This window comes from Oratosquilla oratoria, chromosome 18, assembly GCF_046742065.1.
Source record: "Oratosquilla oratoria isolate Oo_2021 chromosome 18, ASM4674206v1, whole genome shotgun sequence".
Taxonomy (NCBI): Eukaryota; Metazoa; Arthropoda; class Malacostraca; order Stomatopoda; family Squillidae; genus Oratosquilla; species Oratosquilla oratoria.
The window spans coordinates 4,168,828-4,185,476 of NC_134794.1; the positions used below are offsets into that span (position 1 = coordinate 4,168,828).

Sequence of the window (16,649 nt, forward strand, 5' to 3'; positions counted from 1 at the left end):
GGTTCAGTGATGGTGGACTGGTTGGTGAGATTATTTAATGTTTGCTGGAGAGAGGGTAGAGTACTGGAGGACTGGAGTAGTGCCTGTATAGTTCCTCTTTACAAGGGAAAAGGGGACAAGTGTGAATGTAGTAATTTCAGAGGGATTAGCCTGTTGAGTGTAGTAGGGAAGGCTTATGGGAGAATCTTAATTGAGAGGATTAGGAGAGGAACAGAAGGAGTAATTGGTGAGGAACAGTGTGGATTTAGGAGGGGTAGAGGTTGTGTAGATCAGATCTTTGTGGTAAGACAGATATGTGAGAAAGCTATAGGAAAGGGGAAGGATGTTTTTTGGGCTTTTATGGATCTGGAAAAGGCTTATGATAGGGTAGACAGAAAGGCACTGTGGGAGGTTATGCAGATTTATGGGATAGGAGGAAAGCTTTTGGGAGCTGTCAAGAGTTTTTATGTGAGTAGTAGAGCATGTGTTAAGATTGGAAATGGAGAGAGTGAGTGGTTTGAAGTAAAGGTGGGACTTCGTCAAGGATGCGTTATGTCGCCCTGGCTGTTCAACTTATACATGGATGGGGTGGTGCGAGAGGTGAATGCTAGGGTAGTGAGTCAGGGATTGGAGATGGTTAAAGAAAATGGAGAAAAGTGGGAGGTGAGCCAGCTGTTGTTTGCGGACGACACTGCGCTTGTGGCAGGGTCAGAGGAGGGATTGAGGAAGCTGGTGGCAGAGTTTGGGAGAGTATGTGATAGAAGAAAGCTAAAGATAAATGTGGGTAAAAGTAAGGTGATGAGATGTACAAGGGGTGAAAGTGGCAGTAGACTGGAAGTGAACATTAAGGGAGAGCGACTGGAGGAAGTGGATAGTTTTAGATACTTGGGTGCAAGTGTAGCAGGAAAAGGTGGAGTGAAGGTGGAGGTAGAATGTAGATTGAGAGAAGCGAGTAAATGCCTTGGTGGTTTAAAGAGTGTAATGAGAAATAGACATTTGGGAATGGATGCGAAGAGGAGACTGTATGAAGGAGTGATTGTGCCAACAGCACTGTATGGGGCAGAAACGTGGAACATAAGAGAAGAAGAGAGAAGGAGTTTGAATGTGTTTGAGATGAGGTGTCTGAGAAGTATGGTGGGGGTTACTAGGCTAGATAGAGTGAGAAATGAGGAGGTGAGGAGGAGAACAGGGGTGAAAAAGGATTTGGGAGAGAGGGTTGATGAAAGAATATTAGGATGGTTTGGACACATGGAAAGAATGAGTGAAGAAAGACTAGTAAAAGAGGTATGGAAGGCAGATGTGGAGGGAGTGAACATGAGGGGACGTCCTAGGATGAGGTGGATGGATGGGGTGAAGGGGGCTTTGGGTAAGAGGGGAATGTCTGTTGAGGAAGGAAGGGAGAGGACGGAAGACAGAGGTGAGTGGAGAATGGTTGTATATGGATGATGTTGTGACTGCATGAGGAGAAATGGGCGGGGGGGGGTGGGGGGGGGGGGTAGTATGTGTGAGTAAATTTTGACGCAGCCCGATGGGATTTCTCCCCGTCCTCTCCTTATATGCAAAGGGGGACGGAGAGGGGGGGTCGCCGATTAAATGAAGCGGCCTTGCTGTGGATGTACTGTGTCCTGCGACACTGCTTCTGACCCAGGGCGGTGGGCAGGGTGCAGGGATGACCCGTCATCCAGGAGGTGCTCAGATGAGAGGAAGGGTGGGAGGGGTGTGGAGTGTATTTAGAGATGAAATGGGTGGGAGTGTTTTTATGCCTTTCCCTTTTTGGCTACCTCCCTTGGAAGGGGGAAAAAGCCTTGGTATATGTATGTATGTATCAACATATATGGCAATTATACATAAATCATTATCATACATGCGAGTGTAAACACATGAATCACTAGGACTTTGTTCAAAATGCAAGTCTTTAAGAAATTTATCTAAGTTATCATTCCAGCATTTAGGACCTTGTTTGAGGCCATAGATGGCCTTGTTTAGTTTGCATACTAACTCTTCTTTTCCAGGTTCATGAAAAGATTCGGGTTGAGTTAAGTAAATCTCTTCACGCAGTTCTCCATTGAGAAATGCAGAAGATACATCCATCTGATGGATCTTTAATCCTTCACGAGCAGCTAATGATAAGATGGTACGTATTGACTCAAACCTAACCACGGGACTGAAGGTCTCATCATAGTCAATACCAGGTCTTTGTGAAAAACCTTGAGCAACTAAGCGAGCTTTGTAAGAGGAAACTGAGCCATCAGGTCCAATTTTCTTTTTAAAAACCCACTTCGATTTGACGGGAGTTCGTCCTTCCGGCAACTCTGTCAAATCCCAAACATCATTAGAAGAAAGAGCTGTTATTTCACTCTGCATAGCTGCCTTCCAAAGAGATTTTTCAGGTCCATTCAAAGCATCCTCGACACTGTGGTTCACCAAGTGATGGTGCATCACAAATATTAACCCATTCACCAAGACGTTCTGGTGGACGTCTATCTCTATTGGACCGCCTAACATGCATTTCAGGAGCTTCATTTCCATTTTTCTCATATTTATCTACAGGAATGGAAATATCAACTTTTTCAACTGAAGCAGAATCAACATTAGCACACTCCTTCTCAAGAAAATACATTTGAGATTCATTGAAAATTACATCCCTGCTGTAAATTATTTTCTTACTAGTTACATCATACAATCTGTAACCTTTAGTAGTAGATCCATATCCTAACATAACACAACGCTTAGATTTAGAATCTAATTTAGATCTTTCATCTTTAGGTACATGAACATATGATACACATCCAAAAATTCTGAAATGTTCAATATCAGGTTTTCTGCTGTTAAGAGCTTCATATGGTGTCATGTCTGTTAGAGCAGCTGTTGTATACCTATTTCTGATATAGACTGCTGTACTTAGAGCTTCAGCCCAAAATGACTTAGGTAAATTTGAATCTGATAGCATTGCTCTTACGGTTTCAACCAGGGTACGATTTTTCCTTTCTGCAACACCATTCTGTTCAGGAGTTTTAGGTACAATAGTTTCATGACGTATTCCCTCCTTCTTAAGATAATTTTGGAACTCATTGGAGGTATACTCTCCCCCATTATCTGATCTCACAATTTTGATTTTAGCATCATATTGTTTCTCAACCAATGTCTTCCACTCTACAAATTTGTTGAAAACATCGCTCTTATTTGTCAAAATGCACACCCATGTTTACCTAGAAGCATCATCTATGAAGGTCAGAAAGTAATTACCATTACCCAAAGAACTAGGGTTAAGCTTCCCACATGCATCAGTATGTATTAATTCAAACAATTTTCTATTTCTGTCCTTCAGTGATGGTCGAAATGGTTGTCTATGATTCTTACCATCAACACAGCTTTCACAAAAAATAGTCACTTCTAAGAGAACTGTTGTCAACATTTTTCTAATATTTCCTAACTAATTTACAAAGGTTATCAATGCCAAGGTGGCCTAACCTGCGATGCCATAACATCTCTTTTGACTGTGCAACAAGTGCAGAATTGGAGACAGAGTCAAGTGTCGTTGCAGCTGCAATATCACTTACATATTCTAGAAAATACAAATTCCCTACTAAATTTGCAACAGCCAACAACTCATTTTCTTGGTTGAAAATTTCACATTTACCTCCATGGAAATTTACAGTTACATCATTCTTAACCATCTTAGGTACTGACATCAAATTATAAGTTAAATCAGGAATCAAGAGAACATCTTTTAGAGTACAATTAGTTATTTCATCATTAGGTAGTTTCAATTTAATGCAAACATCACCTACTCCATAAGCTTTCAATGCTCTACCATCTCCTACTTCAACAAACAAAGGTATTTCTAGTGTCTCATAACTTGAAAAAAGTTCCTTTTTATGGGACATATGTTGCGTAGCACCTGAATCAATTACCCAACTGCCTGCTTTGACTACAGTATTTATAGATAAAGCACTAGCAACCAATGCTATTTCTTTTTCATCCTTTTTATTTCCCACTGCACAATTCACTTTTTCATTTTTACACTTCTTCAAATAAACCCAACAATTTTTCTTGACGTGCCCCATCTTTTTGCACTCAAAACACTGTATCTTTCTATATGACTTTGTTTTATTAACAACAAGTGCACTGTTATTGTTTGTTGACTTCATAAGACTACACTTACTTTCTTCGTGTAGAAGACGTTCCGTCACAGTTTCCCACTTTGGAAAATTTTCCGAAGCCTCTAGTACTGTTACAAGCACTGAATAACTGTCAGGCAATGACGATAACAATATAATAACCTTGTCTTCCTCGTTAACGGCGTCGCCAACCACTGCGAGTTCATCAAATAGTTCTACGAGCTTCTTCAAATGTTCCTGCATACTGTCTTCCTGGCATAATTTCATGTTGTACAACCGTTTCTTGAGTCTTAGTTTATTTGACCAGGTTTTCTTTTGAAAAGTGTCCTCCAGTAGTTTCCACACAGCACCTGGATCAGTTGGATCCCCAACCAAATACAGAAGGTTTTGGTCAATAGCCAATACAATAAAAGCCAACGCCCTGGCCTTTTTCTTATTGTATTTTTCCAGTTCCCCTTCCTCTGTCGGTACTGTTTCTGAGCCATTTACTATACCGAACATATCCTCTTTAATCAAGTGCATCTTCATCTGCAACTTCCACGTAGGATAGTTCTTATCATTCAACAGTGTGAGGTTGATTGTACTACGATCCATTTTGTCAGTCTGTGTCACACAAATGAAATGCAACGTAATAAACACTTACGTTCACTCTTGTTCACGTGCCTACACCGCCATGCTCGATTCAATCACTATTCGCTGTGACGCAGTGTAATTTCTAAGCACACAAAATAACGTGTCCTGGGCCCAGAACCTATGTTGAAAGTTATGGGTATTATATAAACGCTTAGAAAAGTACTTAACTGTTTATTGTTCTTGAAAGGCACAATGCACATGACACGATTAAGTTTATATTCAGACAAAAATGTACACGACAACCTCTCCACACTGTGGCTTCACAATGACTAACTTGGAGAAGCGTAATGTTTCCTTTAGCGCGGGAAATCTCTCAGGCCTAGCAACTGAACTTTCTTATACATGCAAATTAAGTATAGGTTATACAATAAATCAAATGACAAAATTCTTACTATACATTGCATTATACATTCAATCAAAAACAACACAAGATGCACAATAACAAATATTCATATTTCAACACTTTTCACCATTCCATCTGTTACACTTTTATTCCTGTTATGCTTTATTTTTTCTATCCTCTTTGCATGGCTTTTCCTATATTTGTATGTATTTACCTAATTGGATATTTGAGATTTTACTGTATATAAGATTGGGGTTTATGCCCTGTTCACCTTTTCTTCCTTGAATTTTCTACCTGCTGATACAAGGTATAGGAAATTTTGTTTATCTACAATTATATTTGTAAATGTTTAAGCAACATTTGGTTGGAGAAAAACTACTTCAATAAAACTAAAAGTAATTTTGGGGATACTACCTCATTAAAGTATTTGATGGCTTGCTGATATATATTTGTGTGGGGTTCACATTATACTTTTTGATTGAAGTTAAGAAATCTGCATAAATTATTGGTTTTAAGACTATCAGAAAAGGCCCCTTTCTCCTTGTACTGTATGTGGCAAAGTCAAAAAACATTTTCATATACCTATTATCTATTAATTTTTGTCTCCATCAGATCTATCCACTGTGGTTGTGCCCATTCTTGCTACCATCACGCCCAGGGATGTTGCGAGCACCAAATGACAAGGAGACCATGTTTATAGACATCGGAAGCTATGGTGTACCAAACGTCGACAACTTTCATCCTGTTGAAACTACCAGGCGTGTTGAGGAATTTGTACGCAATGTCAAAGGGTATGCATAGTTCTTAAATGACTGTGATGATTAATTCAGTTTTATGTCACAAACTCCCTTAAATGGTATTTTTTTTTTTTAAAGTTTTCGGATTTGGTGGATAGAGACAATTCCTCAGTGGATGCCCTTCCTAATATCAGCACTATGACTAGGATTCTAAATGAATTTAAGGACAGTGGACAAGGTGCAGGAATGACCCGTCATCCAGGAGGTGCTAAGATAAGAGGGAGGGTGGAGGGGTGTGGAGTGTATTCAGGGATGGAATGGGTGGGAATGATTTTATGCCTTTTCCTTTTTGGCTACCTCCCTTTTAAGGGGGAAAAAGCCTTGGTATATGTATGTATGACTGGGATTCAAACTTGTACATTTGACCTCCATTGCCAGTTGTCTTCAGTTCCACAATCTTTAAAGAAATGGGCTGATAATTTGTTGTACGAGACATCATGGGCCTAGAGAAGTTAGGAGGGGAGCATCAACACTTGTCACCTTTCCTTGCTTATAAAAGTGAAGCAACAATTGAAGCTGATAGAGATCCTGGTCTGGCAAGTGTTGTTCCCTTGGAGAGGTAGGGTTGATGACAGAATTTTTAAGATAATGAGATTATTCTTTCTCTGACATCTCCAGCAAAACCACTAGCAAGTATCCTTGTTGATCCCAGTACACATTATACTGAAGTGTATCAATTTGTCAGAAAAGTGAATAGGGTAATCCCTTCTCAGATCCATACATTCTCCTCAGTCATAATTATTTTATTGTTGATTTTACAATTGCATGCCAGCAGATCTTCAGTCCATAATGAGGTTGAAAAAAAAAAAAGGTGCACTTTATTAAGCTAATTGTGGAAATGAACAGATTGACAAACCTTACGGTTTTCTTATTACAGCTTCCAGATGATGTATGCAGACTCTTACATGACCCGTGAGGAGTACCGTCAGATGTTCGACCACACATTGTATGATAAACTCAGAAAGGAGTTTGATTGCAATCATGCCTTCCCTGAAGTGTACGACAAAGTCAATAGGAAAGCAAGAATTTAAATTGTGTTGCTCCCTGCATCATTATTGACATCAGTTTGTCAATTGGTTTTCAACAACTTACTTCAGAAAACCGAATACAAAGAACATTAAATTTAACTTGGCCATGTTATTTTAACTTTCATTTCTCCTACACAACTTGATCCCTATCAAAATAATTTTTTTTTTTTTTAAGTATAAGTTGTACAAGGCACGAAGTGAATGGAGAGAATTTCAGGGGACAACTGAGGACGAGATGGATAGGGTGAAAGAGGCATTGAGCAAGGAAGAAGGCAGGAGATGGGGGCAAGTGGAGAATGACTATATAGATGATATTGAGATACAAGAGAGGGGGCTGGGGTGAGGAATGGTTTTGTACAAACTGTATTTTGATGCAGCCAGAAGAGATTTCTCCCCATCTCTTTTTCTGCAAGAGGGAACAGAGGTGTGGTTGCCAATGCCAATTAAGTGAAGCGGACTCGCTACATTGGTTCCGACCCAGGGCTGTGGGTGAGATACAAGGATGACCCATCATCCATGAGGAGCTAAGATGAGGGGGAGTAAAGTGGTACGAGCAGGTATGTGCAGTTTGACTTGGCTTCTTCCCTTGTTAACCCCTTGAGTACCAGATGAGTGTTTCGTGACACCTGCGTGTCATGGCTGAGTGCACCCACCAGAAACCGAGCGTGCTCCCCGTGACACACGTGTCAGTTATAAGCTGTGTGTATTGAGGGCTCTCAAGGCCTCAGTTTCAGAGTTATTTCTACCCACATGGTGGCAAGTGTCTGTGTTTACAAACATAAGGCTCCAGCCATTCATGGGACGGTCTGAAACGTTTGTTTATGTAAGGCTGACGGGTCGGTAACGAAGGGGGTCAACAATCCTTGGTATATAATCTTTTTATGGCATCTTTATCCCCTTCCCATGTGGGGTGAGTAGTGGTTCCACAATTTTGTAGGCTGTTACTTCCAATTTCTACACTGCCTACCATGCGGGTTATGACAAAGGGCTTCCTGAGACCACCCTCTCCTGCTTCACAGTCATGCACAATTGCCAGAAGAAATGATGGTTGTTCATTGTTAAAGTTATTTTTAGTGGAAGAGATGGTGACAATATACTACCAGTCTCAAGTCACTACCTTCTGAGGCATACCATGTGGTGTGGCAGAAGCTGGTTCTCCACTAGGTTTCCAATACAGGGTGGGGCAAATCAAATGCCCGAGTTTTGAAAGGCACGCGAAACGGCTGTGGTGGTGATGGTTAGATGTGTGGTCTCGTTGTAACCACCAAACCCTGCCATTTACAGTAGCCAGGAAATGTTGAACCGCATCCCCGAAATGTCAACTATTTTCAGCAATGACAAGGCCCACTTCCACCTTTCTGGAAGCGTGAATAAGCAAAATTGTCGCTATTGGGCTGAAGACAACCCAAGAGAACTTCACCAGAGACCACTCTATTCCCTTAAAGTTACTGTTTAGTGTGCAGTTTCCAAACTTGGGGTAATTGGGCCTTATTTCTTTGAGGAGGATGGAAGATCTGTCACCTTCAACTCTCAACGTTATCTTGCGATGTTGGAAGACTTTTTTTTTTAACCGAAATTGGAAAAATTAAGTGAGGAAATAAATCTGGGAGACATCCGGTTCCAACAAGATGGAGCAACAGCCCACACTGCTAAGTTGCAATGGTTAAATTGCGACAGATGTTCCCGGCACGCCTTCTCTCTCGGAGGGGTGATGTCAAGTGGCCCCCACGCTCACCTGATTTGAGCATTTGCGACTTCTTCCTGTTGGGATATCTGAAGGAGAAAGTGCTCAGAAGTTGGCCACACAATTTGGAAGAATTGAAGATGCAAATTCGGGAGGAAATCACTGCAATACCCCTTGAAATGTGCCGAAGAGCAACCAAAAGCTTTAGACATTGCATTCAACAGTACATCGCTAGAGATGCCATCTTCAAAAATTGATCACACAAACGGCATTGTATACTGATTTGAATAAAACAAAAAATAATTCTTCAAGTATTGTTTTACTTTTCCTAATAGCCTTTCAAAACTCGGGCATTTGATTTGCCCCACCCTGTACTAGTTTTACTTTGAGATCCTGCTATCCTCTTCCTACTAAAGGGAGCAGCAATAGGACTCCAAAGAAATTCTTGGACAAGTACTAGATCCTTCCTGGGGGTGTTAACAATCATTCCTCCCAGCTACATGACCTGGGGCAACAGATTGATTGGATGTGATGCACTTTGATCATCACAGACTAGGATTCCACAGGCACAGCTATTCTGTATACACTTGGGTAAATATACTACTTATCCTTCAAGAGCAAGACCTTTATTTGCCAAGACATACAAAAACAATGCAGGCTTCATATAACACCATTAATTACATCAGACACCAAAACAACTATAAAATCTTCTGCATCCAATACCTGAAAAAGTTTCAAGTCTGCTGACGTACCAATAGGAAGTTTTCAACTAAAGAATTATTTGCCTAGGTTGTCGCTCCTTGGCCTACCAAGTCAATTAATTACTTAAGTAAAATAAAAAGAGCAATTTCAAGCTCCTGCCAAAGCTTGCAAGTCTTTGGTATAACATGTACATATTAACAATCTAAACTGTAGTCATTCTCTTTGTGTATTTAAGAAAAAGTTAACCAAATGCTTTCCGCTTCGTCTTGGTCAAATCGTCTTTCCCTGGATCAAAAAACTGTCAAATCACCACAGTTAAAGGTACCTGGAATAGAAATACCTGTTATAAATGGTGGAGAGCAGGCTGGAGGACATGGTGGGTTAAAAATTTAAGGTCACATATAGAAGTGAATTAAGTGGAATTAATTAAACCCCTTCGATACAATGACGCCTACGTAGGCGTCATGAGGAGCAAGTGGGTACGTGAGGATGCTGAAGTCGGCGTCTTGATTATATATATTGTAGCGGTACCTGCGTGACCCCCACTCTGTAAACTGGTTTCATCATATTTTCTATGGTTATCAAAATTCACGGGTGAAAAAGAACAAGCAATACAGCAGTAACTTTATTTTTTATAATGTGAGTATTATGACGCAACATCGCACGTCTGGCAGCTAATGCTGCCCACGAGATTTTGGCCTATAGTGAAGGGGTTAACAGTTGTATAGTTTCACAAAGTGGAAATCCTATAGTGCACACTGGTTGGCAAGTCCTTGGGCTTTCAACAGACCTCTTGGGGAAGAAACACTGGATTGTTGTGTTGTGTTACTGTGTGGCTGTTTGCATGTCACTTGGTGAATGTGACAAGGGTAGAGGAACAGTTGCTGGTTGTCAACTCTACATGTGAGAAAAGGTGAAAGAAATACAATTGAATTTGACAGAGAGATCTTGGTCCAAGTCTGGAGACTGGAAGTCAACCCCTCAGGGTTGATCATCCTGATCGAGGAGAGGGGGTGACAGGGCCGTACTCAAAAATATTATAAACACACTACACTGGAAAACTTACAAAAAAAAAAAATACATAAATAAATAAATAAACTAAGTTTATGGTGAATTTCTGAAATGTTTATACAAACAATATAAAACTGTAGCTATCAATACAAGCATATCAAATATTATCAATTATTATATATACTGTATGTGTGTGTGTGCAAAGTACAGTCCCCCCCATCCCCCAGGTTATGAAAATGGGCAACATTTCTGTCCATCATACAGGACAACCACATGCAAGTCACCACTGGTCCCAAACAAGGTAATGTGTGAATTATTGAATAAAAGAAGTAATGTCTGGGTGAAATTGACAATGTTACGAGATATGCTCATTTGGGATGAATGCAACATTAAGGCATGAAGGAGTGACTGTACCCATGGCATTGTACAACACAATAAGAAAAACGTGCTTTTGAAATTTAAGGTTTCTGATATAGGAAAAATATTAAAAACTGGGTAGAGCGAGAAATGTTAGGAAATGAATAGATACAAAGGGTTGATTTTGGGCACATGGTATGAGGAGAGAGTGGCATAAGAGTGGAAAGCATTATAATGATTTCTGAAGAAAGGTCTCCATTCTACCTTTTACAAGTCACAGTGCCAAAGTCCAACATTCAGTAAACCCTCGATATAACGGATGATACGGGGACGGGTCTGTCGTTATTACATCTGAAGATCCGTTATAACTGAGGATCCCTCACTATACCGGATGAAAATCCGTTATAGTAAGGGTTTGTCTGGTCAGGTTTGTTTGTCCGTTATATCTGTTATCCAGTATATCGAGATCCGTTGTATCAAGGGTTTACTGTACAAGTAAATGGGTGAAAGGATGAAATGGTACTAGTCAAAAATTTCACTTGTTTACTTGTTGTTCACATATTGCTTTTCAATGACAAAATCATTTTACAAGCCCAAAGAAGACCAAGATAACTAAGTATAAGCCTACTTCTTAACCACTTCACTACGGGACTTGAATCTTGCGGGCAGCAGCCAATGCCAGCCGTACGACGTGTCGTAATAATACTTGCATCATAAAATACTTATATCGATCGTTCTCTCTTTCACTCGTGAATTTTGAAAACCACAGAGAATTGGATTAAGAGCAGATTAGGGAGAATGTAAAAAACACAGGGGCGACTACAATAAATATAATCAAGACGCCGATATGGCAGGGTCGCGAATCCACTTGCTCCTCATGACACCTACGTGTGCGGCACCATATGGAAGGGGTTAATGATCTCAACTTAAGATATTGTATTAATCACATATATACACATACCAAAGGCTTTTTCCCCCTTACACAGGAGGTAACCAAATATTACATACCATAATTTATCAGCCATTGAACGGTGTGGTGTGTCATGAATACTTTGGCCCGTTATGAAGGCAAGCTTGTGGGCATACAAGCATGGAGCTGGCACTCTTACTGTTCCCTAGAGATTAAATTAAGAATTTTTAAGCGTTAATCAAATATCCAGTATTTCTGTGGCAGCATCTTGATGTGGTAAGAACCTCAAGCAAAGACTACAGACGGTTTGAAAGCAGGTTAATATATCTTCGAGTAACTGCATTATATACATACATATACCAAAGGGAGGTAGCCAAAAAACAAAGGCATAGAAGTGGGAATACTTGGTGGCAACATTATTTCCCCCCACCACAGGGTAGGCAAAAGAAGGAAATGAATATTCAGAGAAATGGTACAGGACAACAAGGGGTGGGGGGACAGCATAACAGAGGGCCAGTCACAGTATAATAAAAGTGTCATTTCTCTATGAACAGAGATTTCCTTTTTCACAGACAAAATGATAGGTGGCTCATATAGACCCTAAAGTATCCGCTGCACATGCTACTTTGCCACAATAACGTGCAGCCAATACCCCAGATAGGGTAACTATCTACCTATTAGCCAAAGGACTTCTTTCCCCTCACAAGGGGGGTAGCCAGACAATGTATACACCCATCCTCCATCCATTTGTTTCACTTTTAAAAAGACGTCTAAACTCATTGTGAACAAGAGAATTTCTTCAAGTCTGAATAATTTACCTACCTAAAATTGCCTTTGTCCAGATGATCTAAACTATTACCTTTATAAATTTGTTCAAAAGGGCACATAGGTAGTACCAGAAATAGCTCTTAAAAACAAACCTGCCAATTGTAGTACAGGTGAGTCAGCTTGTATGCAAGACGCTGAATGTGATCTGGCATGAATCCAGAAGTATCATCTATCACATTGTAAGATGTTGGTGATACTGTTCCTTGAGTTACACTCTGGGATACAAGGAAGAAGTCATACCTGAAAATCATGCTAACATTAGTAAGAGGACTCAATGGGGTTTGGACGGGAGTGGAAGGGGTGGATGTGTATGCTCTGAAATTGCTTATATAAAAGGGGCTTTCAGTGCATGTATAAATTTACCTATTTGTGGTATACTGATACAAAGCAATGCTCATGGAATCCAATCTTACTCTCCAATTATCGTATCTGGTTAGTACATGTTTCCACCTTGGGCTGCATGTATATACTACAGCCCAAGCTCAAACAATACACGAGTTCAAATATAATTATGACAACTGGAAATCAAGGATATAGATTAAGTTGGAACTGTACATGAATGAGTTTAGATATGTTAGAAAATTAGATTAGGAGATTGTGTATACATATATATATGTATGTATCCAATAACTTTTATGACATGCATGCAGGATTCGAACCCACTGCTTTCTGCCACCCATCAGATCACCTTCACAGAGCTGAAAGCAGTGAGTTCGAATCCTGCACGAGACTGACATAAAAATTATTGGATTGATGTCGCTGTTACTAGCGAATTTCTCTCATATATAACTATATAAACATTTATATACATATAAATAGATAAATGCTTGCCTCTCAGGTAATGTGACCACATCATCAACAACAGTGCCAGGAGGTGGATTATCAACCCGGTTGCCACCGACACTTTTGAAGAACCTGGTGTTGATCCGTTTGGACACTACCACAAACACAAACTTGGGAGGTTTTTCTCCAACAAGAGGAAAACAATCCTGTGCACAAGGAATAACCATGCATACCAATTAATACACACTTAACAGTAAATTTTACAAGAATGTAAACATCACAAGTGAACAATTGTGAGAGAAGGGAAGGAGGGAAGGAGAGGGAGGGACAAAGTTGAGATAGGCAGGGAAGGAAAAGGAAAAAGATAGGAAAGGAGAGTGGGAGGGAGAGGGAATGGGAAGAAAAGGGAGTGGGAAGGAGAGGGAGAGGGAAGGAGGAAGCTGGGAAGGGGATGGAGAGGGAAGGAGAGAGTGGGAGGGAGAGGGAATGGGAAGAGAAGGGAGTGGGAAGGAGGAGGCTGGGTAGGGGATGGTGAGGGAATGGGAAGAAAAGGGAGTGAGAAGGAGAGGGAGTGAGAAGGAGAGGGAAGGAGGAGACTGGGAGGGAGTGGGAAGGAGAGGGAGAGTGAAGGAGGAGGCTGGGAGGGAGAGGGAAGGAGGAGGAAGCTGGGAGGGAGGGAAGGGAGGGAGAGGGAAGGAGGAGGAAGCTGGGAGGGAGAGGGAAGGAGGAGGAAGCTGGGAGGGAGAGGGAAGGAGGAGGAAGCTGGAGGGAGTGGGAAGGAGGAGGAGGCTGGGAAGGGGATGGAGATGGAGGCTGGGAAGGAGAGGAAGAGAGATTGCTTATGTCACTTTTGTTCTAATCTAGTTACCTTTATAGCAGCAATTTCATGTTCTTTAACATACTCCAATTGACCTTCTCCAACTCCATCTCGGAAGACCACCACAGTATTTGGTGTGCAACCATTTTTCTCTACATAGTGGGCCAAGGCATCTGAAAATTCCAAAAACAATGTGCTTACCTACTAGCATCACACTCAATTGTTATGGTTCCATATCTCATAAATACTTCCAATTTTCAATCACGAAGAATATACATACATACCTGAAGAAAATTGCCACTAACAGCATATGTCATCCCAAATAATTTCCAACAGTTGCCCCTCGAACCAGGGCCTTGCTGGACACTAGGCCAAAGCTCTACTGAGCTAATGGAGTTCCATTAGCTTAGTTGGTACAGCTTTGGCTTAGCGTCAAACAAGGCCCCGATCAGAGTCCCAGGGCAACTTTTGGAAATTATTTGGGACACATACATATAACACAGGCTTTTCCCCTATACAAGGGGGGTAGGCAAATCAGAAGGTATAATTCCATTCCCACCCATTCCACCCCCTTCACCACCCCTCTCTCTCGTCTTGGCTCTTCCTGGATGAATATACATCTTGATTAAAAATGAATTATTTTAAATATTACTTCAACTGGAATATAATTGAACAGTTTCATAGTATCCCTTACCTACATCTATCCAGTGCCCTAATTCTAAGATGTTGTAATTCTTAAAGAAAAATTAATCCCTTGTTAAATTGACATTACCATAAATTTTGACAGGTACCAATGACATGGGCTTGCCTGACAAGCACACGTGGAAAGGAAAAAATATACATACATACATATACCAAGACTTTTTTCCCCCTCAAAAAGGACAAGGCACAAAAACACGTGGAAAAATAATAATAATAATAATAAATAAATAAATCTGAATAAAAAAAATTGACAAAGACCTACTTCTCACACAAACACAGAAGTTATTAGTAAGCTCCTCTTGATCCGAGTGGCGATTCACTTGTCCAAAGTACTGTGTCCAGGATGCATTGTAAGAGTTCACAACAGCACCATACGATGAACCCTTTCTACTAGAATCATGGTACGTATCATATCCAATCACCATGCAATTCTGAAAAATATTTCCATGTACACATTTTGGATGCAAATACATGAAGAAGAAGAAGAAGAAGAAAATATAAAAAAAAAAAAAAAAAAAAAAAAATATATATATATATATATATATATATACATATATCAAGGCTTTCCCCTTACAAGGGAGGTAGGCAAAAAGAAAATGGCATAAGACCATTTCCACCCATTCCATATATACATACATACAAAATAAACTATAACCTTCTGTTGAAATCAATATCAATTAGTATAATCTCATGACAAAATTATATGTAAATGGAATATAACCAAGGTTTCTATTGAAGACAGATGGTTATCACTACCTTGACTGGAATCTTCAAGGCCCACACTTCTCCTCCCAATTTACAGTTCATTTGAATTGCAATTTTGGTTGCAACTGACATCAGACGCTGCTTCTTGCTCAAGGTTCTTGCCAGCACACACTACCAATAAACAAGAAAATAAAATCTGTCATGCTCATTTGGTCTACGTTGGTTATAGATGGATCATATGTGATCCTTGACACCTAAATTGGTATTCATACATACATACATACATATACCAAAGGCTTCTTTCCCCCTTATAAGGGAGGTAGCCAAAAAACAAAAGCATAAAAACTACTCCCACCCATTCCAACATTATTACACTCCACTCCCCTCCACCCTCTCATCTTGGCACCTCCTGGATGACGGGTCATCCCTGCATCTTGTCCACTGGCCTGGGTCAGAAGCAGTGTCGCAAGACACAGCACATCTTATATTCATACACCTAAAATATCCAAAACATAGTCTTTCAAAAGACCACATTTGATCATTTGTTTCCCTGGTACTTTAAGAATATATGCAATTCATTAAATACAACTAAAAGTTAAATACCTGACTTGGGACGGCCATCTTGACACACAAATGCTTCTTGATGACATTGTATCTTTCACTCTTGTTGTTTGGAAGTATGCAAAGGACTAACTGCTGTCCCTGACACTGGTTAAAGGCTGACACAAAGTCCTGGGCCCGGTCTCCATTCAGCCGAATACTATCAAAAGAAGAAACTTTAAAACAAACTGGTTACTTTAGATGTATATATATATTTCAATGAATTATAAATTTTGAAGAAGGGGAGGCAAATCAAGTAGAGAAGAAAAGGTGTAAAAAAAAATATATATATATATATAATGAAGAGTTAGTAAGAGGATGATGGGCAGAGTATTTTATGGAGTTGTGACAGTTTGAGATTATGCTAAAAGATTATGAAGGGGCGATCATACTGACAGCACTCTACAGGCACAAACAATTAACATACGAGGAAGAGGAAAAGAGTTTAAATGTGTTTGAGATGAAATGCCTGAGAAGTATGGTATGGGTTACTAGGCTGGATAGAGTGATAAACAAAGAGGTGAGGAGGAAAGCTGGGCTGGAAAGGGAGTTGGGAAATAGGTTGTTGAAAGAGTACTGGGATGGTTAGGATGCATGGCAGAGGTGGAGGGAGTGAAAATGAGAGGGCAACAGTGGATAAGATGGATGG

At 40.3% G+C, this 16,649-nt stretch overlaps 2 protein-coding genes across 3 annotated transcripts in view; one reads left to right on the top strand and one right to left on the bottom strand.

Moving 5' to 3' along the window:
- Positions 1 to 7,013, top strand: part of LOC143034993 (delta(24)-sterol reductase-like) — a 32,736-nt gene extending 25,723 nt beyond the window's left edge. Inside the window, exons 10-11 of the mRNA XM_076201374.1 lie at positions 5,689 to 5,867; positions 6,751 to 7,013. Of these exons, the coding sequence (XP_076057489.1) occupies positions 5,689 to 5,867; positions 6,751 to 6,904 (333 nt within the window). The 3' untranslated portion in view covers positions 6,905 to 7,013. The remainder of the gene's footprint in view (positions 1 to 5,688; positions 5,868 to 6,750) is intronic.
- A 2,182-nt stretch (positions 7,014 to 9,195) lies between these two features.
- LOC143034996 (piwi-like protein 1) overlaps positions 9,196 to 16,649 on the bottom strand; it is a 31,737-nt gene continuing 24,283 nt past the window's right edge. For both annotated transcript variants that reach the window (XM_076201377.1, XM_076201378.1), the window contains exons 13-20: positions 16,004 to 16,160; positions 15,452 to 15,571; positions 14,958 to 15,126; positions 14,045 to 14,166; positions 13,225 to 13,382; positions 12,486 to 12,633; positions 11,664 to 11,770; positions 9,196 to 9,612 (exon numbers count right to left, since the gene is read on the bottom strand). In XM_076201377.1, coding sequence (XP_076057492.1) covers positions 9,603 to 9,612; positions 11,664 to 11,770; positions 12,486 to 12,633; positions 13,225 to 13,382; positions 14,045 to 14,166; positions 14,958 to 15,126; positions 15,452 to 15,571; positions 16,004 to 16,160 — 991 coding nt within the window. In that variant the 3' untranslated portion in view covers positions 9,196 to 9,602. The remainder of the gene's footprint in view (positions 9,613 to 11,663; positions 11,771 to 12,485; positions 12,634 to 13,224; positions 13,383 to 14,044; positions 14,167 to 14,957; positions 15,127 to 15,451; positions 15,572 to 16,003; positions 16,161 to 16,649) is intronic.